The sequence below is a fragment of the Nuphar pumila genome, chromosome 13 (genome assembly GCF_984573655.1).
Source record: "Nuphar pumila chromosome 13, dmNupPumi1.hap1.1, whole genome shotgun sequence".
In the NCBI taxonomy this organism is placed as follows: Eukaryota; Viridiplantae; Streptophyta; class Magnoliopsida; order Nymphaeales; family Nymphaeaceae; genus Nuphar; species Nuphar pumila.
Window position 1 is genome coordinate 3,809,829 of NC_143261.1, and position 22,781 is coordinate 3,832,609.

Consider the following 22,781-nt stretch of genomic DNA (forward strand, 5'->3'; position numbering starts at 1 on the left):
CCAATGTTGTCACTATCGGTATCGGCTATGAATTGTTTGGCCAAAGATTCAGGTGAATCGGCTCGATACCGATTCTCAAGTGAATTGTTCTGAATCGGCTAAAAATAATTAAAAAAATATTTCGTGTCAATCAGAATGTAACACGTGTTAAAACTTTTACAATTTTATTAAAAAATAGCCTATTCAGGTTAGGTTCGTATTGATTTTCTGCCGATACCATACATACAACATTGTGTTAGACCAATAGAAAATCTTCCTCCTTTCAGTCACCAACTCACATTGGCAGACCTCTGGTTGACAGAACCCTTGAGGTTTCTCTTGTCCACTGGAAAGCTGTTCGAACTCGGCTTGCTTCACAATGCCCCTGTCCAAGCTCGAGCTCGGAGCCGAGCCGAGCTGAGCTTGGCCATTGTTTCAAAAAATAATTTATACGAGAAGGTGGGATTCAATCTCAACCTCTCCAAAAACTACACAAATGACCCACCGTTTAGCTAGAACATGTACTTCACTTATTGTGACCCAGAAATATGTCTTACCCAACAGGAAAACAACAATGTTATTGATTTATTTTGCAAACATGCTATATATATATATATATACATTATACAAGCTTAATCGAATTCAATGACTTGATCAAGCTTGGCTTGTTTAAGCACACCAAACCTGAACTTGTATTCAAATTCGCAGACGAGCTCGAGCTCGAGATGAGCTTAAACAAGCTAAGCCCGAGCCAAACTCGAGCTAGCTCAGCTGGCTGTGCATCCCTACTGAAAAGTACAGTAGGCTTTGACCTTGCAGCAAAGGGGCTCGCTTTTTAGGTTTTGAACTTGTGAGCTCTCATCAACTTGGTGACGTTTACAAATTGCTACTACTAGACGAGCGAAGTCATTGTTGGCCGTTTGCGTTATATGTACTACAATGATCTACTATGATACGGTTTGGGGATATAAATGGTTCATATTCGGATCCGATATTGCCGATACCATATTCTATTAATTGTATGTGTTGCCTAAACTAATTCGGATTCAGATTTAAACTTGGATGTGAAAAGCTCGTTTGGATATCCATCAAATCTGCATGTTCATTAACTTAACGTTATTTTCGATCCACCTCCCCCCTGTTGCAAAAAGATCAGGAACAAAGGGAACAAAAAAAATGTATCGGGGCGCCATGCCCGTCGATGCGTCTCTCTCTCTCTCCGATTTTACAGAGTAAGGATCGACAAAAAAATCGAAGAGAAAAGGAAGGGGAAGATGGGATGGTGTTCAAGGGCAGATTCTTCCTTTCATTCTCTTCTTCCTCCTCCGAAAGCACCACCAAGTCGAGTGTTTGTCTTCGTCGGGAGCGGAGCTGTTCCAGCGGTTCGCCAGCGTCGGCAAGTCGGAAACCATAGAGTTCTTCGCCAAGGAAGACGAATATGAGCAGATTCCAGTGATGGGTGATGACGATTTCAACTCCAAAGAGGAGGTCATCACGGATCCGAAGGTGGTCGTTATCAAGCCCGACCATCTTCGTGACTCGTCGAAACCCCCCCAAATTGGTACCTTCCCACCTCTTGATTCTCTGGTTTCTTGCATTTTCGTTAACATTTCCACCTTCGAATCGGCTTACCTTCAGTTGCAAAAGGCGCACATGCCATTTGATGTTGAAAACGTGAAGGTTGCAGATCGAGCGATCATTGCCCAACTTCGAAAACTCTCTGAAATCAAGCACTCTTATCGGAATTGTGGTGAATTGCCATCCTTGAATTGGGTTCTGGAGGCATAGGCTGAGGAGAGGCAGAGTATGCTTAGGACCTATCAGATGATGGTGAACCGTCTCCAGTCTGAGATTGTCCGGTACGGTCGATGGTGTCATCAACGTGAGAGGTGATGCGGTTGTAGACGGAGATGGGAAACACTACTTGAGAAGAAGGGTTTTGTTGTTACGGCATCGTCGAGGATGTTCACGCTGGTCGTCAATGACCAGGTGCTTCACCGAAGTCTCGTTGTGTACGGAATTATCCATGTCCAAGTTGTCTGCACATCGTCATCAAACAATGAACATTTGAAACATAGCATCTGAATACGGTTTAAACGAATGTTGGATTTGGAACAGTTGTTATAGAATAAACATAACCAATGTTCTCATTTGTCTTTTTTGTTTATTTCGTTCAACCCTGAACAAGCCATCGTACCTAAAGGCATGTTTGGAATCTAGGAACTGAGATAGGAGTTAATGCATTTGGCAAAAACTTGGCCAAACTACCACCTAGTAGATGTTTGGAAACTGGTAGCTGGATGGGAGTTAATGCATTTGAGATAGGAAGTGGCATTGTATTTACACTAAACATGGAATTGACAGCTGCCACTTTCTGAAATGCCACTTCCCATCCCAGCTACTAGTTTCCAAACAAGGCCTAAACGAAGTAGGATTCGGTAAGATATCAGATAAAATCTGATCCATTGACTAATTCGGTTCTTATTCAACCCTTTTTCCTGGCATATGTAGATTGTTTCCAAAAGTAGGGTGGGGGTGAGTAAAGGGAATCCAGGGATCTCTTAACAGATCTCTTTATGTGCCACCAGCCAATTACATGCAGTATTTTGAGTAGAGCTCATTAAACGTTGTCATATGATTGGCTATGTAGCACATAAGGAATCACTTAACAAATCACTGGATCCCAAGTTGGGGCTAGGGCCCTTTCCCGCCACCATCCCCTAAAAGGCTAAAACCCTAAACCCCTGCCTTTCTTCCCGGCCCGGCCCATATATAAAAACTAACAAAAAGGTACCCCCTTTTTCAAAAACCTCACAACCACAAAAGCCCCTCTCCTCCCTCGAGAGAGAGCTGTAGCTTTGTATAGAGGAAGAGCGAGGGAGGGGAGGTCCTCTGCAATCTAGAGAGAGAAAGAGGGATTCTAAGAGGAAGGTCTTGCAACTCTAGAGAGCGAGAGAGCAGCCATGGAGGGGAAGGCCAGAGTGCTCGTCCTAGACTACGGTTCCCAATATACCCACCTTATCACCCGCCGAATCCGGCAACTCCGCGTCCTCTCTCTCTGCATCTCCGGCACCTCCCCGCTGCAGACCATCGCCGACCACCACCCGCAGGTCATCATCCTCTCCGGCGGCCCCCACTCTGTCCACTGCCCCGGCGCCCCAACCTTCCCGGAGGGCTTCCTCCAATACGTCGAGGAGTCCGGCATCTTCGTGCTTGGGATATGCTACGGCCTGCAGCTGATCGTGCAGTCCTTGGGCGGTGAGGTGGGTTCGACCCACCGGAGGGAGTACGGCCGGACCGAGATCTTCGTCTATGGCCGGAGCCAACTTTTCCCGCGGGCGGAGGGGCAGTGGAAGCAGTTGGTCTGGATGAGTCATGGCGACGAGGTGGTTCGGTTGCCCAAGGGTTTTGATGTGGTCGGGAGGAGCAAGGAGAGCAGTGTCGCTGCGATCGAGAATCATTCAAGAAGGATTTATGGGCTTCAGTATCATCCAGAGGTATAAATTTTTTGTGGGTCATTTGAAAAATTCTATTTTTTCCGGCTTCCTTTCATCTTTGATTGGTTTTCATTAGGATGATAAGTAGGATTATTGGCATCTAGTTTGCCAAAGAGTAACATTATGGTATTTTCTTTAGTTGGTGTTTACAAAAGTGGTGATTTAAATTAAGCTCAGCAGTCATTGAGAATTGTTACAATATCTTAAATATCTTGATTACTTTATAGTTCTGTTTGCTAGTTTGCTCTAACTCTTTTGTTTATGTTGATACGGTTTCTTCCATCTTCTCCTTTTCTTTATCTAAATCACCTGTTAGTAAATTTATTGAATTGTTGATATTAGAGAATACAACCATTTTCTCTGTTGAGGCTCAGAAAGAAAAACTTTATAAAAACAAAATTGCCGCTGAGTGACGAAGATGTCACTCGTGGTAATAGTTGTGTCAGTGTTTGACACTGGTTTTTCATGTGTTGGTTTTTCCTTTTACTGTTGCCTTTTCCTCTTTTATATTTGTTTATTAGTTGATGGAATGTGAATTTGGTATATGAACCTATCATGAACTATGGCTGAACGCCTGCAAGAAAATAAAAGGGATTTTATGTAATTATCTGTCTTGTAACTAATGTTTGAAATAAATACTATTTTGGAGCTGTATTGTCTGGTTGATGTTGCGTAGAAGTTATGACTTCATTATCTTAAGTACCCTGGCGTGGTGCAAATGATCAACTTAGTTTTGCGTCTTCAGTTTCGTATCTTATCGTGCCTATTATGCTTTTGAACACATACTTGCATGAGTCTGGAAGGGCGATATTGGTTGGTTTGATTGTTTATGGTGAACATGATTAATGCGATGCATGTGGTTGCTATAAAAATGCCATTGGATTCATTGGAGGTATTAGTTTTGGGTATGTTTGGTCTTGTCAACATCTTTTCTTTGGTATGGTGATTTTTGTCTTTTTTTCGCTTCTTCCCTAACTAGTGATCAGGTTTTGCTTTGCTTTGATGAGACTAAAGTATGACTTACACGGTCCTTTGTTTGATCATGCCTGAGCACTGATTAGTATTAATAGAATTGTTGCCAATTTCCTGTTTGGTATGTTTCTGCATGTTTGAGCTTCTGCTCATATAATAATTGAGAAAAATTGAGACATCATTATAGAAAATGAGTTGACTCCTTTTTGTCATTATTTTTTAAGCTAGGACGGCTAGAGTTTGGTCATGTTCCAACTGGAACTTGACCAAAATCCTAACTATCTAGTTCGATATGAACTAGATAGTTATGACACAAAAAAAAAATACATATAATTCTTTTTACATTTTAACACTCCCCCTCAAACTTACGGTACAATGAGTGAAAGTTTGTTTTTGAATCAACCAAACAAGTGTCTAGAAAGACACTTCTCACAAGACCCATAAAAGGGTAAATATGGAAAATACAAAATAAAAAAAAAGATTTTATTCAAAATATGAAATGCTTAAAAAGCATTTTCTTCAAGTTACAATGGGGGATGCACCCCTTATTTATAAGCGAGAGGGGAGGAGAGCTCATAAAGAACTCTCCCTCTAGCCGTTGGACTAGCTCCAATGGCTAGCGTTTGGTCAAGTTCCAACTGAAACTTGACCAAAACCCTAACTATCTAGTTTGATATGAACTAGATAGTTATGATACAAAATAAAAAATAAAAATACATATAATTCTTTTTACATTTTAACACTCCCCCTCAAATTTACGGTACAATGAGCGAAAGTTTGTTTTTGAATCAACCAAACAAGTGTCTAGAAAGACACTTCTCACAAGACCCGTAAAAGGTTAAATATGGAAAACACAAAATAAAAAAAAGGATTTTATTCAAAATATGAAATGCTTAAAAAGCATTTTCTTCAAGTAAGTTACAATGGGGGATGCGCCCCTTATTTATAAGAGAGAGGGGAGGAGAGCTTTCCCGTTAGCCGTTGGAGCTGCTCCAACGGCTAGAGTTTGGTCAAGTTCCAACTGGAACTTGACCAAAACCCTAACTATCTAGTTCGATATGAACTAGATAGTTAAGATCAGTGTTGTGAAAAGCATTGAGGCGTAGCGAGGCGCTCCACCAAAATCTGAGGCGAGGCGTAAGCCTCGAGGCGCAAAGCGTAAGCCTCAAATTTTTTTTTTTTTAAACTTAAAAAAAACTATAAAAATGATCTAAAATTATAAATAAATAAGAAATGCTTTATTGATGAAGCGCCAACCAACACGAGTTTCAGGTAGAGTTTCCATCAGATTGGGAGCCTCCCGACATTTTGCAGTTAGAGTTTCAGGTAGCGTAGTCTGTTTGGGTGCATTCGGGTTGCTTATGCCCTTCATGATGCTGCCGGTTTTATCAGGGTGGCTGGTGTAATGCAGAGCCCATTTGATATCATTCTGCCTGAGACTGATGTGTTGTCTGATATGCTAAATGATGAGGATCCGGCTGGTTCATTTGTCGGTGTTGTCCAACAATTCTATTTGGCTTGCCTATATGAAGGAAGCAATGAATGGACACGGGTGCTCTTAGGAGTGAGATCGTTCAAAAACTCTTAATGCTGCACTGTTGTTTAAGGAAGAAGCGGCCTGATTTGATGCTGTGTAAATTGTTGGATACTATTTCTGTAGATGGAGATCAAAAAAAAGAAAACCAAAAAGATTTGAACGCTAAAACTTATTACTTGCAAGCCAAACACTTTAATCATCTCTATGATACAAATTATAACTTGGAATATGGTTATCTCAGTGATGTCTTGGCCAGATATTTGAAACATGGCTCAGATGGTTTGCATAAAAATAGGCAAGAAAATTCAAAGGAAAAGATTTAAGTGGGGATCCACAGAAATCCATAAAAGCTTTTAGATTGTGGACATACAATTGAACAAAGGGAAAATCTAACCAAACTGCGATTAAACAGGACGCGAGCTCTTATTTCACAGCATATACGAAACATAAATCCTGAATCTCATTAACCATCAATGCTGTGTTTGGGATCCTTGAACTAGAGATGTGTTGCGGTTTCCCCAACATCCTCTGCACACCATTCAGCAATTCTATTCCCAACACCACATTTGAAAAACATATTTTAGCAACGACAATTTGGCAGAACCATCTCTCTCTCTCTCTCTCTCTCTACAGTTTCAACAAACCATTTAATTATAAGTTCATGTTAGACTACATAGCTTTCACTAAACTTACTGGAGGGTTTTGCAATCCTTTTTTAAGAGTTTAGACATTTCTTTATTTGTGTTAATACAGTGATAAAAAGGTGGCACTTTCAAATAAGAGATGTATCGTAAATATCGTTTTTTTCGACATATATTCTTTCAAAATATCGTGATAAAAGCGTATCTCAGATAGGTGAAAACCAATAATAAGGTAAGCAGCAAAACAAAGAATTTATAGGAACAACTCGCAACACTTTGCCTGCGGTTTCTCTCACAAGAGTTGGAACTACACAATAAAAAATACATATTGGAGCGCCACTACTTCTTCTCTGATCTTCCCCACAGCGACTGCCAGAAAACGGGCCAGTTCCTCTGAGCTTCGTTCCATCCCAAAAGGGACCCTTCCCTCAAAGGGTCCCAACAAGAGGACACAATCCCATAACTCACCCCCAACAGAGCAGAACCAAAGAAGAAAAAGGAGACGGCGAAGGGCAACCACGTGGGCACATCCAACTTCTGCACAACCTTCAGATAATAGAAGAAAGGGAAGAAGGGGAGTCCTAGTACCAGAGGGATTCCAACAGAGAAACCCATTCTTCTCATCATTCGATTGGTTATGATCCCTTCTCAGCAGAGGCGATGATCGGCGAGTGGTGGCCGGCGGCGAGCAGTGGCAGTGGACGAGAGGGGACAGAGTGGAGAGAGAAGGGGCGAGGGCTTTCCCTCGCCCCGAAGCGCCTGTGTCTTTATCTTTCAAGAATACGGGCCCGGATCCGGGTCGAACTCGGGTCCGGGCCATCCGATGTTTAATGCGCGCCTCACTTTGAGGCGCGCCTCGCCTCAAGGCGTACGCCTTGAGGCTGTTGCACTTTTTAAGTGCGCCTCAAGGCGAAAAGGGCCTCGCCTCGAGGCGAGGCGCGCTTTTTGCGCCTTGAGGCGCGCTTTTAACAACACTGGTTAAGATACAAAATAAAAAATAAAAAACATAAGAAAATAAAAAATAAAAATACATATAATTCTTTTTACATTTTAACAGGTATGATGTTATGGTTGAAGTTGTAGCACCTCTCCAATTATGATGATAGAATTTTATTTCTTGATGAAAGCTTTACTCATGAAAATGGTATTCTTTTCTTTTTTCCATGGCGTGAGGGACACATACACCACAAGCTTGAAACAATGGTCTACTCAGTCTTTAAAATTGATGTAGCAATCTGTGTGTGTGTGTGCGCGCGCGCTTGTGTATGTATGCATTGTTCGTCCATTGCAACTGAGTTTCTTTTTCCTGCTTTTATCCTTTGGTTAACCGATACATTTTCTAGTGTGCATGTGCCATAGTCACAAATATCGGTATCGGCTATATCTCTGTGAGGTATAATATCGAGATATTATAGGTTTCCAATAAATCTCAAGAAAATCTTGGGATTTAAAAAATAAAACAAAAAATTTGAAAAAATAGATGTAAAGCAAAGGAGCCACTGAGACCCTTCCTTCTTTTTTTCCTTCCCTTGTTTATTTCTCTGTTGCGGGGCAGCCACCTAGACCTCCTTCCTTCCCTTTCTCTTTCTTTCTTTCCTTCCTTCCTTCTTTTCTTCCCTTCTTCTCTTCATTCCTTCCTTCTTTCTTTATTCCCCTGTCGCAGTGAAGCCACCAAGACCTGAGACCTCCTTCCTCTTTCTTTCCTTCCTTATTTTCTTCCTTCCTTCTTTCTTTCCCTGTCGCAAGGCAGTCACCGAGTACCGAGGGTCAACAGTAGACCTCCCTTACGTTAAAACTTAAAAGATTTAAAACCCTAAGGGGTCTTTTAAAAAACTCATTCCAAAAGTAACCTTTTAAAAAACTACTAACATATATATCCTTTTTTTTCTAAAATCCCAAAATACCCTTGCACAAACACTTTTGAAAAAATAACAGCACTCGTCTGCTGAGGTTTGCAATAGCGATATTATTGTGATGATATCGCAACATATATAAATTGCTGATATTTTGAAAATATTGCAATATTTTACATTTAATATCGCTTTTTTATTTTACAGCTTTAATATCGCGATATTTTTAAAATATCGGCAATATCTGTGACTATGATCTGTGCATGTTCATGTATGCTTAGTATATCAAAATTTTAAACCTTTTTTTAATCTTGTCTTTGATCTGATTAGTAAAGCATGTTTTCTAGTGGATGTTTGATTATTTTTTATGGTTTATGCAAGGAAAAGGGCATGTAGTGGTACCTTTATAGATTATTATAAGTTTCATGTATTTTACTGTCGTTTGTCTGTGCAGTATATTATCACAAGCTATTAATTGTGACAGGAAAAGAATAGTAGCAAAAAACCCCTAGAGTCATGTAAGTACCTCCGATATAATTCAGTAAGATGGGGCTCTTTTTCTCAGCCATGTTGTCTGCCACTTTTTTCTTCCTCCTCTCTTTCTTGTACTCAAAGATTGTTCACAATTCTTGTGAGAGAAGCACAAATCTGATAATTTGTTTATGAGTTTATTGCACTTTTTTCTTATTTCATCATTGACTTGTGAACTTGATTAGTTAATAAAAATTTTGTCTGAGTAATTTACTGGTTTGTGCTATTTGTATTTTTAGCTAGTGTTTGAATTCCCTCTATAAAGGCTGTTTTATCATAATTTGGTTATGCATTTCTGGGTTCCATTTGTGGTTCTTTTCTTGTACTTGCAATATTGTGTATTCCTTATAAATCCAAGTGTTTGCTTAATGTTATAGCTGATGCCCTACAGGTGACTCATTCTCCACAAGGAATGGAAACTCTACAGCATTTCATTTTCAATATCTGCGAGATAACTGCTGACTGGAACTTATATGATGTACTACAAGAACAAGAAAAAGAGATCAAAGGGATGGTGGGACCTGAAGAGCATGTAATTTGTGCACTATCTGGTGGAGTTGACTCAACCGTTGCTGCTACTATTGTCCATAAAGCAATTGGAGATAGGCTGCATTGTGTTTTTGTAGACAATGGTTTATTGAGGTTGGCTTCAAACTGCCTTCTTGGGGTTACTCTTGAATGTGAAAACACCAGCTTTTGTTGAAACTTGAAACTGATGTACTGTAGATTATTCATGAGATTATCTTGTCTTTCTTTCTCTAATACAGCTATCTTTATCTAGGTATAAAGAGAAAGAACGTGTCATTTCAACATTTGAGAGTGACTTGCATTTGCCAGTTACATGTGTAGATGCAACAGAGCGGTTTCTTAGTAAGCTCAAAGGTGTTGAAGATCCCGAGTCCAAAAGAAAAATAATTGGTGGGGAGTTCATCTCTATTTTTGATGATTTTGCCCAAGACTTGGAGCACAAGTTGGGAAAAAGGCCTGCTTTCTTGGTTCAAGGAACATTGTATCCAGACGTGATCGAGTCATGTCCACCACCCGGCAGTGGAAAAAATCATTCTCACACCATCAAGAGTCACCATAATGTGGGGGGCCTTCCTGAGAACATGAAGTTGAAGCTTATTGAGCCACTCAAGCTCCTCTTCAAGGATGAGGTTCGACTGAATGCATGCTTTGTCTTGCTTGGCACCTGAGTCTCACTCTCACCTGATCCTCAGCCCAAGTTGTGTCTAGGAATTATATACTTCGATTTTGATGCAGTTTGTCTTGAAGTTGTGTGATGGCTTTTCATATGCAGGTCCGACAACTGGGGAGCATTCTAAATGTTCCTCAAGCTTTTCTTAAGCGCCATCCTTTCCCAGGACCAGGACTGGCTGTGCGGATATTGGGTGATGTTACTGAGGGTAACAACTTGGAGATCCTGCGTCAGGTTTCTACTAAGGGGCATTACCAGAACGTTAATGCATTTCTTTTCATCTGATATTTTCTTGTTCTTATGTTTTCTTAATGCATTAGGTTGATGAGATATATATTCAGTCAATCAAGGATGCTGGGCTTTATGACTCTATCTGGCAAGCATTTGCTGTTCTGTTGCGAGATAGAACAGTGGGTGTTCAAGGTGATCAAAGAACTCATTCTCGTGCAGTATCTCTTAGAGCTGTCACAAGTGAGGATGGGATGACTGCAGACTGGTGAGCTACGTTTTTTTTGCCATCTTTATATTCTCTTTGAAGGCAAAACATTTTGTGATGCATGTGTTTCGGGATTTCTTGATACGATAGGATGCAACGTATTGTGCTAGGATTGTTTTCATATTATGTATGTCTTATGAAAGAACTGAATGTAATTGTCCATGGGTGAGAGTTGTGACCTGTCACATGGATACTGCTGAAGATACGGGGATACAGCCATTTTTATGAAGTTTTAAATGTAACTAGTATACAAGGGAATACGGAAGGGCAGTCAAAGTGGAGTATCCGTGTGACATAGGTTGTGGCAGAGGACAATTGGGTGCTGGAATGCAACCTTGTTTAACTAAAACTTGAGTCACAATCCACAGTTCAGTATTTGAATGGGTGCTGGCACTGTCGTGTCAGATCTATATCAGCTCATTGTGTCTGCACTACCAGGCAAAGGCTTTGAGTTAGATAACTGAGGTAACCTTTGCACCCTGAACAACTATTCTGATATGGTAACCCTTGTTTGTTTTAGGTTCTATTTTGATCGCGAGTTCCTAGCGGACGTCTCTGCAAAGATCTGCAATGGTGTCCAAGAAGTGAACCGGGTTCTATTTGACATAACATCGAAGCCACCATCTACAATTGAGTGGGAATAAATGATAATAAAAAAAGCTGCTTCTCATATAAGTCATAAGTTATATATGGCTGGTGGTTAGGTGCTTGGGCAGGGCAGAATAGTTTGATCAAGTGGATCAAATCAAGATGACCTTGGTCGTATGAGGAGAGGGGCCATATGCTGGTTGGGAATTGGGGAGATCAGAAATTGCTCTAGATGAAGGTATGGTTCTTTGTATTGGCTTTTGGGGACCTTTGTAATCCAAAGAGGCCTAACATTATATGTATTCAACCATTCACAATCACTGCATACATAATGGTATACATTCGTGTCTTCCTTTTTCTTTTTCTTTTTTGTATTTCTTGTGCTTGTTGCCTCGGATCTTGGTGCCATCTCAAATCCTTGGATCTGAGATCCGAGGCTTTCAAACACCCCCTTATGGTTTCTCTGAATCTTTAAATTGGTCAAGATTGCATGGATCAGCATATAGGACCAAATTACATGTAACACACTTCCATGGAGGGCTTCGAAAGCTATAGGTTTGCTCCTTCTGCCCTTAATAACCTTATAATGACAAAAAATTAGGGAGAGCTTGTGCTTTTGGATGGGGTGCCTCACTGACAGTCACTGCCTCCCCAATTATGGGCGCAAACGGGTTGGATATAAGTTGGGCCATCCTTATCCTGACACTGCTTTTTACTTTTGAAGAGTGGGTTTGTTCTGGATTTTACAGTGGTGTTTTCAGATATGGTTATTTGCATCTTTGTTATGATACTGGATTTTACAGTGGAGTTTTATGCGTCTGGGTTGATGACCGTAGGTATGGCAGTCTGAGCCAGCTCGACCAAGTCTTCGAGTCTAGATGATGTTTCCTTGTGTCATAAACCAAAAAAAAAAAGAAAAAAAGACTATCAGATGATTGGGTTAAAATGTTATATTTGTGTCCATAAAAATTCATACTTAGGGTTGGGGTTGCATAGATCCAAACTGAATAGACTCAATCCAACCTGCTCTTGTTGTACCCATGTTCTCGGTCGGAAACCTAGATCTGATTAGAAATGGGCTACTTTTAAATTTATGACCTGAATCCATTTTTACTGGACCTGTTTCTATACACGAGGCTTTGGTTCTTTATAATTTGAACCGGCACCTAATATGTATATGGAACTCATTTGTACCATACCCATTATAACCTGCCTGAACTAACGAGACTTTAACGGATTTAAACCCTGCTCAAGTGTATACATATTCTCAATTTTTTGTTTACATTATTGATATTCAAAATCTTTTTCACACTAATTTCTTCTATAGTTATGATGTTTACTGGTCAAGTTCGACCTCTTTGACCTAGTTTGAGGCCAACTAATGGTCAATCTACTTGATGACCTGAATTGCAAAGCCGATCCTGTCAAACCTCACCCACTTACTGTAGCTCAGTACAAGTGAGACCAACAGAGGGGTGGGGTTTGTGATTGCTAATCTCACCTGGCCTTTTACAGGATCAGCTTGCCCTGAATTGTCGAGCCATTCACACCATAATATTCCTGACATGTTCGTTACACAGGATACTTTTTTTTTACTCAGAGAAACCGCCCCAGGCTCCTAGACCTAGCCGTGCTGGCTCAGCCTACTGTACTTACGGTCGCTCTCGTGGCAGCATAAAAGCTCGAGGGCTTACACTTCGACCCTTGGGAGTCGGCAAGCTTCGGCTTAGGCAGGAGGTGACACCCATGGGATTTGAACCTAGACAGACTGCCCATCAAATTGTGTAGACCCCATCCCACTATGCCAAACCCCTTGGGTCTGTTACACTAGATACTTATCTGACCTGCCGAGCCCAAGGATCCATTTGGGTCCAAAAATACCCAGAACCAAACCTGAATCCAGAGTACATCACTTAGGCTTGGATCCATTTTCAGACCCGATTAAACCTCTCTCTCTCTCCCATTCACGATTTAGTCTAATGCCCACATTTTGTAAGTTTTTTTCTCTTTAGTCTAATGCCCACTCTGTGGTCGTTTTTTCTCTTTGGTTCCAGGTGAGGACCCACCTTGACCCCCTTGGAAATGCCATTTGTTTGGTTTATGTTTGATTAATATTGATTGTAGATGTAATTATTTGTATTAAAAATTGATTTTTCTAATTTCTTTGCTTCTGTAGTTTAATTGTGAAAACCTGGTATTTTAAGAATTATTTTACTTATTTTATTTGTTTATGTCAAGATTTTGCTGATAAAGCTTGAGAATTATAAAAAAAAAAAACTTTAAAATCTAGTTTCTTAAAACATTTGTTACATGTATTTATGGCTTTTAAAATGAGTCATGTATGGAATACAATGCAACTATAGTTTACCAAAGGTGGGGAGCAGCTAGTGCACGTCACCTTGTGTTGGGGCGTTGCAAGTTCAAATCCCAATGGTATCGTTGTATAACTGGTAGGAGTCTGCTTAACCCCTGCTTGCCTTTCAAAAAAAAAATGCACCTATGGTTTGGATAATCCAAAGTACCTTATTTTGGTTCTATATTCAACATAAAGATGTGATCAGATGTGTCAAGCTGAAGGCTCAGGATTGAATCCCGCTGGCTCAAGTGAGCTGTCGTTGCTTTATCATCATTGGGGCAAGTAAGTCTGGGTGGTGGTGTCCTCAACCCAATGTTTTACCTTGCAAGGAGGCGGGCTCATTAAGTGATCCAGTTCTTGGTAAGGGTTTTCCTTCATCATAAAAAAAAAGTGTGATCAGATGTCCCACTAACTAACCAAACCCTGTCAGGTTTCTCCTTTAACCATAATAAGATTGAGGATGGTTCCTCGGCTCCAAGTAGGTCCGGGTCTTGAATTCTACACCCAAAGCAATTAGTAAAAGACCAAACTATCCATTTAAGAGAAGTGATCCAATGAGGGCACGTTTGGTCTTTGCTTTATCCCTTACAGGTAGGGGTGTCAACCGGTGATTTGGTTCAGACCCAGGTAAAACCAAACTCAGGCCTGATTTGAGATTATGGTACTGGGTCTGGACTTAGGTCTAATCAGACTCACCATAAAAGAAACCATACCCGGATCCTATAAGGATTCCATAAACCAGACCCGGACCATACCCTGTAAAATAATATATTTTTATATTTTTTACATTGAAAATTTGTGGATATAGAAAACTTACAAACAATACCCGGCTCCATATATTAATTGGACCCTTCAGATCCGACCCAGATTTTAATCGAACCTTCTTGTTTATCACCGAACCCTGACCATATAGGGTATGGTACCGGTCGGATCCGGGTCTAACCCGACCCATTGACATCCCTACTCACAGCCTTAGTTTTAGCACTAACCCGATTCCTCCTTGCTCTCGGATGGACCAAGTGAAGTTGCGGTGGGTCTTGGTGGCTTTGCTTGGCACAGTCTTCTCCTCAACATTGCCTCAGCGGGAAGGAAGCAAAAGGCATGGATATTTTGATTCTCCCCTCTTCACCATCCTCCATTCAAAGCAGAAGGGTACCTGTTTCAGCGCCTAGGCTGTGCAGAAATGGGTCTTTGATAGGCAACAAAAACCCCCATTTCAGCAAGTGGGTACATGGGTTTTCTGTCAATCCTTCCAATTCTCGTGATTTTCTCTGGTGGGTGTCTGGTTTCCACCCTATTAAGAGTGTGCATTATTCTATCAAAGGCTATGGGAGCCATGGATTGGTGATCAGATGTGATGGTTCTGCACAGAGGGATGATTCCTTCTACATGAGGAGGTGTGTGGAGCTGGCCAGGAAGGCACTTGGGTTCACTAGTCCAAACCCAATGGTGGGTTGTGTTATTGTCATGGATGGGAAGGTTGTGGGTGAAGGGTTCCATCCAAAGGCAGGGCAGCCTCATGCTGAGGTACCCACTTGTTGTTCTGTTCCATTTTTATTCTTTCTTTTTGCACCACTCCTTCTCTTCAACCAAGTATGAGATTGGATGTAGTGGTCTTACTCTGATGCAATAAGATGCTTCTAAGACTGCTTGTGTAGGGTATTTTGCTTGCAAATGTGGTAAAGATGCTGATCCCAAAAGATATAAAATGATGGCAAAGTGAAATGATGGTACCATAAGGATTTCAAAGTGTTCTAGCCCCACCCCAAGGGGTTTGGCGCGTAGACAGGTGGTCAGTGTTCCATTTCATGAGCGTCAGCCCCTTGCATTAATGAGGGCAAGGAATAAACGCTTGTTCAGCGGAAGATTGGCTACACCCTTGGGGCAGGGGTGCGCCACGGGTTTACACCGTTGGGGCAGCGACCGTAAGTACGGCAGGCTTAGCCATCGCGACTAGGTCTCTGATCCCGAGTGTAGTTTCCCCATCGTTAGTGATTAAACAAAATAAAGGATTTCAAGTGTTCTATGGTATCTTCAAGATGCTGGTGCTGGTTTCACTAATGAGAATCAGTTTCTCTGATTTTGTGTTCATATGGGAAGATGAATGAAAATGAATCTGCATTCATGCCGAAATGAAGATGGACACTTGCATGGCTTGCAACTTCAAGATTTAGAGAGTCATTAATAGTGGAAATGATGCATAACAGAGCCTGGCCTCGTTTTTGTCAATTATATTCAGATTTATATGGTACTTACTACTTAGACATGCTGGGTTTGTTATATATTTTAGTTTTATCAAGTCAAAGTCATATATCAAGAACATTAAAGGGTACACCCTATAAATAAGGGTAAAATTAATAGCCGAAAGAAGATGCTTACATGGTATCAGTTGTTCAACTATACTCAGTTTCTAGCTACTCTGCATTTGTTCTTCGTAGTAAACGTCCCGTTCGTGTTTTATAATTTTTTAATTGACATACAAAACTTTTCCTGCCGACCCCAATTGTTTTGGGATGAAGGCGTAGTTGTTGTTGTTGTTGTTGTTGTTGACATACAAAACTTTTCCGGGTCTACTTCCACCTTATGTATTGATAACTATTCACCCTCCTCCAACCTGTTACTAGAAGTTTTGGTTTGCTGCTTACTTAGAATGCTGAAGTGTTTGAGACAGTGCTAATATTTTCAGGTCTTTGCACTAAAAGCAGCCGGGTCATTGGCTAACCAAGCTACTGCATATGTAAGCCTGGAACCTTGTAATCATTATGGGAGAACCCCTCCCTGCACTGATGCTCTTATACAAGCTAATGTTAAACGTGTGGTTGTGGGAATGGTGGATCCAAATCCAATCGTTGCGTCAAAGGGAGTAGAAAAGCTTAGAGAATCTGGAATTGATGTGACAGTTGGCGTGGAGGAAGAACTCTGCCGGAAACTCAATGAAGCTTACATACATCGGATGCTTACTGGGAAACCTTTTGTTACGTTAAGGTATATTTCATAAGTAGCCTAGTGATTTGGTCTTTGTTAGTTACTCTTGACATGATCACATATGTCAGCACATTTGGTTACAAATCCATCTGTACACGGATTTTCGATTTTTCTTTGTTAAATGGAACAGATAATAGAACGTCCTGAGGTTTGTCATGCTATTGTGAAAGATAAATCTTGAATTCACATGGTGGCAATCACACTCTTTAATCCTTTCTTTATGTTTATAGTTTCATACCCTCTTTCTATTTAATCTGTGGTTTCTTTTAGGAGCACTGTTTCCGATGGTAAGACATTTCTATTTATGTTGCTTTTTAACTTTAAACCCTTAAATAACTAAATTCATGATCAAACTCCAATAAGAATCTTCAACTGGGAATCATGAAATGATTTTGGCACCTGGAAAAATGGCTTTCTTGTAGCAGTCTGTCTACATAATGTTGCAGATAGATTGTCGGGCAGGTCTGAAGCTATCTCGGCATTTTCCAATAGGATTAAGGATATCCTTGTCTTTCATATTTTTCAACAACAACAACAACTACGCCTTCATCCCAAAACAATTGGGGTCAGTGATATGAACCAAAAAAGAAATTCATTTTGGGTCTTCCACATGAATCCTTTTCCTCCAACCATTTCTATCCAATGCCATATCCTCGGTGAGGTTCAAAGCATTCATATCCTTTCCTATCATCTCCATCCAAGTCTTCCTAGGCCTACCCCGACCTCTTTTAACTAATATATTATCCCATTTCTCCAACCTTCTAACTGGAGCATCATTAGGCCTTCGCCGAATATGTCCAAACCACCGTAAACGATTCTCTCGCATCTTATTTTCAATGGGTGCAACACCTACTTTCTTACGTATCTCCTCGTTCCGAATCTTATCTTTTATTGTATTTCCACACATCCATCTAAGCATCCGCATCTCAGTTACACTCATTTTTTGAATATGTCTTTCATATTTTTCAAATAAGAAAAAAATATCCTTGTTTTTCATTACACCAAATGAACTTCCAAAGCATTAAAAAAGAAAACCAAGAAACTTGACATTGGGAAGAAGACCTTTATGTTGCAGTGTTTTTGTTACTCATTATCTGGATGTACTTTTCTTGCAGTGTTTTTGTTACTCATTATCTGGATGTACTTTTCATTTTGTTGTTAATGAAATAAAAATGTTCAAGGTTCCGATAGACTGTATTGAACGTTGTCCAGGTTACTGTATTTTTTTTGGGACATACTGCACACTCAATATGATTTTTATTTGTTTGGTATTTTCATAAGATCATTCATTCATTATTTTATGGGCTTATGCCTTTTCGAGATATTTCGGACTGTGAAAGGGTAACTGTAAGTACCAATCTTCAACATCTATTTCTTTCTGAAATTTAGGTACTCTCTCTCGTTCAATGGTGTAGTTCTTAATCAGATCGGTGAATGCACTGGTGATATTGGCGGATACTTCTCTCAATTACTGCAGCAATATGATGGTGTCATAATTTCTGGGCCTGATTTAACCGATAATGCGTCCCTGATGTCTTGTGAAACTGGAGCTAATCAACCTATCCGAATCATTATAGCAAAAGATCTGAAGCTTCCACCTGATCTCTCCACTTTCAGCACTACAACTACCAAAACACTTGTTTTTGCAGGGAAAGATGCACTTCCTGGTGAAGAAATGGAATCAATGTCAAGAGAACGCTTAATTGAAATTGTTACTCATGATCAGATAAATATGGATCTCATATTGGATCGCTGCTCAAAGCTGGGGTTGTGCAGTGTTTTAGTGGATTTTAGAGGAAATGATAATGCTTATAACGGGATTATTGAACAAGCTATGCAGGAGGGAATGATTAACAAGGTGGTCATGGAAATTTTACCAGTTTGGGGTAGATTCAGTCAGGAGAGTCCAATAGCAAATGTGAGTAGAGAGCTGAAGTTGAAGAACTTGCAGACACGGCTCTCAAAGAATAGTGTTATTGTGGAGGGATATTTTTCTTAGTGATTCGTATGCTTGATTGACTTTGAACCCTTGTTGAAGGCAGCTGAAATAACAATGACGTCTGCGATAACATTGGTGTTGAGCCGCATAAAAAATTTCATGAACTCTTGAAATGTAACAGTACCAATGCATTCTTCTTTAGTTTTGTAATCAAAATTGATATTGTAGCAGATCGTTTATGATCACTTACATCTTATTAGGATGGAATATGATGATGAGAAGCAATAGTTATTGATAATTGGAATAAGTAATGTTTATATGATTGCCTGTGTATTTGTAAACTTCTGTTTTGGATTCCGGTTAAGAACTTGTTGAAACTTTTTCTAGATTTTTCTTATATCAGGCATGTACAGAAGGATACTGTAGGAATGCCTTCATTAAAAAGAAAAGGGATTGTTGATGGTCATAAGAGAAAGATAAGGCGCCCATCTCAGGGACATTGACGAACCTCCGCCAAATGTGCTAACTATGTATATGACGCCCAAAATAGACCGATTTGAGATCACCCTTCCATTAGAATTATTAAACAGAAAAATTTGTGTGCATGTGCCACACAGGATAAACTAATAGACTTCTTGTAGGCTTAAATTTTTAATGTTTGAATTTGTTATATGTTATTATGCAAGTGCTGGCACCTTTTGCACAAATACCTTCAGATTTTGTGTAGTGGTGCAAGCTTTAACGGTCGAATCCAGCTCCTTCGAGTTTACGTCACATTGAACGAGGAGCAGCAGCTGGGCTGGTTCATACATGAACCAGATCCAACTGCATAGGGTCTAATCTGCAATTGGACCGGGTTAGTTGAAGGCATCATGATTCATGGTAGTCGAATTGAAACCCAAAGACCCGTTCACGTTCTCGGCTCAGTCACAGGGTGTCAATGGGTTGGGTTTGATCTGTACTCGACTCGTACCAAACCCTATAGGGTCAATGTTTGGTGATGAAGAAGAAGGTCCTATCAGAATCCGAGTTGAAGCCATAAATAGTATATGAATTTGGGTATGGTTTGTGAATTTTCATACCAGACCCGGATCCAACCTGAGTTCTGGTTATGATCCCTATTTTTTTAATTTTTAAAAAAGCTATTATTTTATGGGTATGGAGCGGGTCTGGTTCATGTATTTCTTATAGGATCTCGGTATGGTTTTCTTACGGTGGCCAGCACCTCAAAGCATTGTTGTGAAAAGCATCGAGGTGTAGCGAGACGCTCCCCCAAAATCTGAGGCGGGGCGTAAAGCATAAGCCTCAAAGTTTTTTTTTAAACTTAAAAAACTATAAAAAACATCTAAAATTATAAATAAATAAAAAATTCTTTATTGATGAAGCAACAACCAACAAGAAATAAAAAATCTCAAATAAATTATGAAAAATATGAGATTAACATGTAAAAATAACATTAATGCAACAACTTGATCTATGTAAGCATCTAAGAAATAAAACATGAGCATTCATTAGATAAAAAATTAACATTAACAACGAAATGCATATTAGCATTAACAATATCATGTCATAATTAGAAAATGTATTTTAGCATTAACAACCAAATGTTAATATATATATATATATATATATATATATATATATATATATATATATATATATATAGGGTTGTGACTGCATGTAATTGCATGACTTGATTTTGCCACTAAAAGGGTTTAACGTCACATTCTAGAAGAGATTATTGCTCCTACGAAATTGAATACAATGAACCAATTGACACGATGATATTAATTTTCTATGAAACGAAGCAACTAATCTCAATGACTTCATTAACGTGGTTGCTTTGAGTGTCTATTAGACTGCAAATTGGTGAACCTGCTACTAAGGGTGTCAATGGATTGGGTATGACTCAATCCTGACACACATTGGATCTTATAGGGCCAGGGTTTGGTTGCAAAGAAGGGATTCTGATTAATTATTCATGTTGGACCCATGAGGTCCGATTATTATATGGGTTGGGTATGGTTTATAAAATTTTATACCAAACCAGGTCTGACCGAAGTTTCGGTTAAGATTCTCAAATTTTCAATGTAAAATAATTAAAAATATTATTTTGCCAGGTATGGACTGGGTCTAGTTTATGTGATTTTTATCGGATCTGGGTATAGTTTTTCTTATAAAAATCCAGTTAAACCTGAATCTTGATCTGATACCTACATTACTTAGTCGGATTCAAGTTTGGACCCACTCATTTTAACATAGGTCCAACTAATGAGTTGTGGAGCCTGATTCAGGGTTTTTGCCTTTGCAGTAAGGGGAGTCTGAGGGCTCCCCCGATGCGGGTCTCGATTTGACAGATTTTTTTTTGTGGCTTATGTTTGAGACCCAGTGTCTTATGGATCAGACCCGATTTGTTTAGGTTTAAGGTTGTCGCCCTTGCCTTGTATAAATTCTTTCTTTTCTTTATCTCTTGTATCTGTCGAGAAAGAACAATAAAGTTTTTCCTCTGGGCGGCCATGGTTTTTTACTCTCTCTCGGATTTGAGGGACCCATTGACACCCCTACCTGGCCCTGTCATGCCCTTTTTTTTTTATATTTACACATAGAAACCACCCCTATGATCAGAGACCTGGCCGTGTTGGCTTTGTCGGGTGTGCTTACGGTTAGCAGGCTTGAACAGGGTAGTAAATTCCCTTTTTACTAGCAGCTTAGTTAAAACTGCGTAAAAAAAACTCTAATTTTTTGTCAAATGAGGGTGAGCTTTGACCCTCATTTGACTAAAAAATTCAAGGCGTGTACGCCTCAGCTTGAGGCGTGCCTCACCTCGAACCTAGGAGAAGGGTGAACGAAAGAATACCCCTAACCTTTCCAGATATTACGATATTACCATCTATGACTTGTGATTCATTCATTGAGCTTACAGAGTTTACAAGTTTATCATTTACAAAATGAAGTGTGTCCCGAAATTTGCCCCAATCTTTTTTAAATATCGGTTTAATTTATAAAACACATTTGCATTTTCTTTCGTAAAAGACAGGGGAAGACTTTAAAAATGCCAAATCCACCGTTTACATCCATAGTCGTGTAATAAAAGATCAATTGATTATTGATGCCACAGAGAATATAAAGCCCATATGCAAAGTGGAAAAAGTAGGAGCCGCATGTATTATATATATATTATTTATTTAGAAAGTGTTTAGATGCTTTGATTTAAAAAATAACTATATATATCTAGGAATGTTTGATTTCTAGAAAATGAGATTTTCTTTCAAAATATGCCTAAGAAAGACTCTTAGTATTCTTTCTTGCTTGAATTAGTGCCTCAAATTAAGGGTAATCCTTTGTATAAGAATGATAGAATTGAAGAGTCTCAATCAAATCAGGATGGTCAAAACATTAAAACTGAAGAACCTAGTATAATTAAATATAGAAGACATAACAATAATAGTCAACCAAATGCCTTAGAAAGGTACTCTACCTTAGAAGATCAACAAACTGAAATAGTTTCAAAGATCAGATAGGACGTCTAGACCCCCTAATAGATTTATTTCATATGAATCCTTTCCCTCTTAATACAGGACTTCTCTAGCTAGAATATTGACCTATTTTGAACCTACCACATATAAACAAGCCAAAGAATATCTCGAATGGGTAAAAGCTATTAATGAAAAATCAGGAGCACTCAAAAAATCCATGACTTGGGAATTCTCTGATTTGCTTAAGAGCAAAAAACTATAGGTTGTAGATGGGTGTATAAAGTTAAAACTAAGAATGGTGGGACCCTAGAAAGAAATAAGGTCAGGTTAGTTGTCAAAAGGTATGCACAAGAATATGAGATAGACTACGATGAGACTTTTGCCTCAGTTCCCATGATGACTTTAGTTAGGACCCTTATTGTTATTGCTATTAAAGGTTGACCTATATACCAAAAAGATGTAAAAAATGCCTTTTTAAATGAAAATCTAAAAGAAAAAGTTTATATGAACTCACCTCCTAGATACGAAGTCCCCTCTGGTAAGGTACTTCGATTGAGAAAAGCCCTTTTTGGTTTAAAACATGCACCTAAAGCCTGGTATGATCGCTTTAGTTCTACTATGTTAAAGCTTGGTTTTAAATCTTGTTATACTGACCCTGTTATGTTTAGTAAGAAATCAAATGCATGTATTGTTATACTTTTCCTTTATGTTGATGATATGATCATTACAGGTGAAG

General features: G+C 39.5%; 2 protein-coding genes across 2 annotated transcripts; both read left to right on the plus strand.

Annotated features, from left to right (window-relative positions):
• The first annotated feature begins 2,820 nt into the window (after nucleotides 1-2,820).
• On the plus strand, nucleotides 2,821-11,646 carry LOC149817555 (uncharacterized). The gene is made up of 6 exons (XM_089984604.1): nucleotides 2,821-3,476; nucleotides 9,399-9,649; nucleotides 9,789-10,164; nucleotides 10,308-10,439; nucleotides 10,526-10,701; nucleotides 11,222-11,646. The coding sequence occupies exons 1-6, from the start codon at nucleotides 2,943-2,945 to the stop codon at nucleotides 11,343-11,345; spliced, it is 1,593 nt and encodes a 530-aa protein (XP_089840730.1). The 5' UTR covers nucleotides 2,821-2,942; the 3' UTR covers nucleotides 11,346-11,646.
• Nucleotides 11,647-14,653: 3,007 nt separating this feature from the next.
• PYRD (Cytidine/deoxycytidylate deaminase family protein) lies at nucleotides 14,654-18,889 on the plus strand. The gene is made up of 3 exons (XM_089984860.1): nucleotides 14,654-15,172; nucleotides 16,332-16,630; nucleotides 18,020-18,889. The coding sequence occupies exons 1-3, from the start codon at nucleotides 14,747-14,749 to the stop codon at nucleotides 18,627-18,629; spliced, it is 1,335 nt and encodes a 444-aa protein (XP_089840986.1). The 5' UTR covers nucleotides 14,654-14,746; the 3' UTR covers nucleotides 18,630-18,889.
• The last annotated feature ends 3,892 nt before the right edge of the window (nucleotides 18,890-22,781 follow it).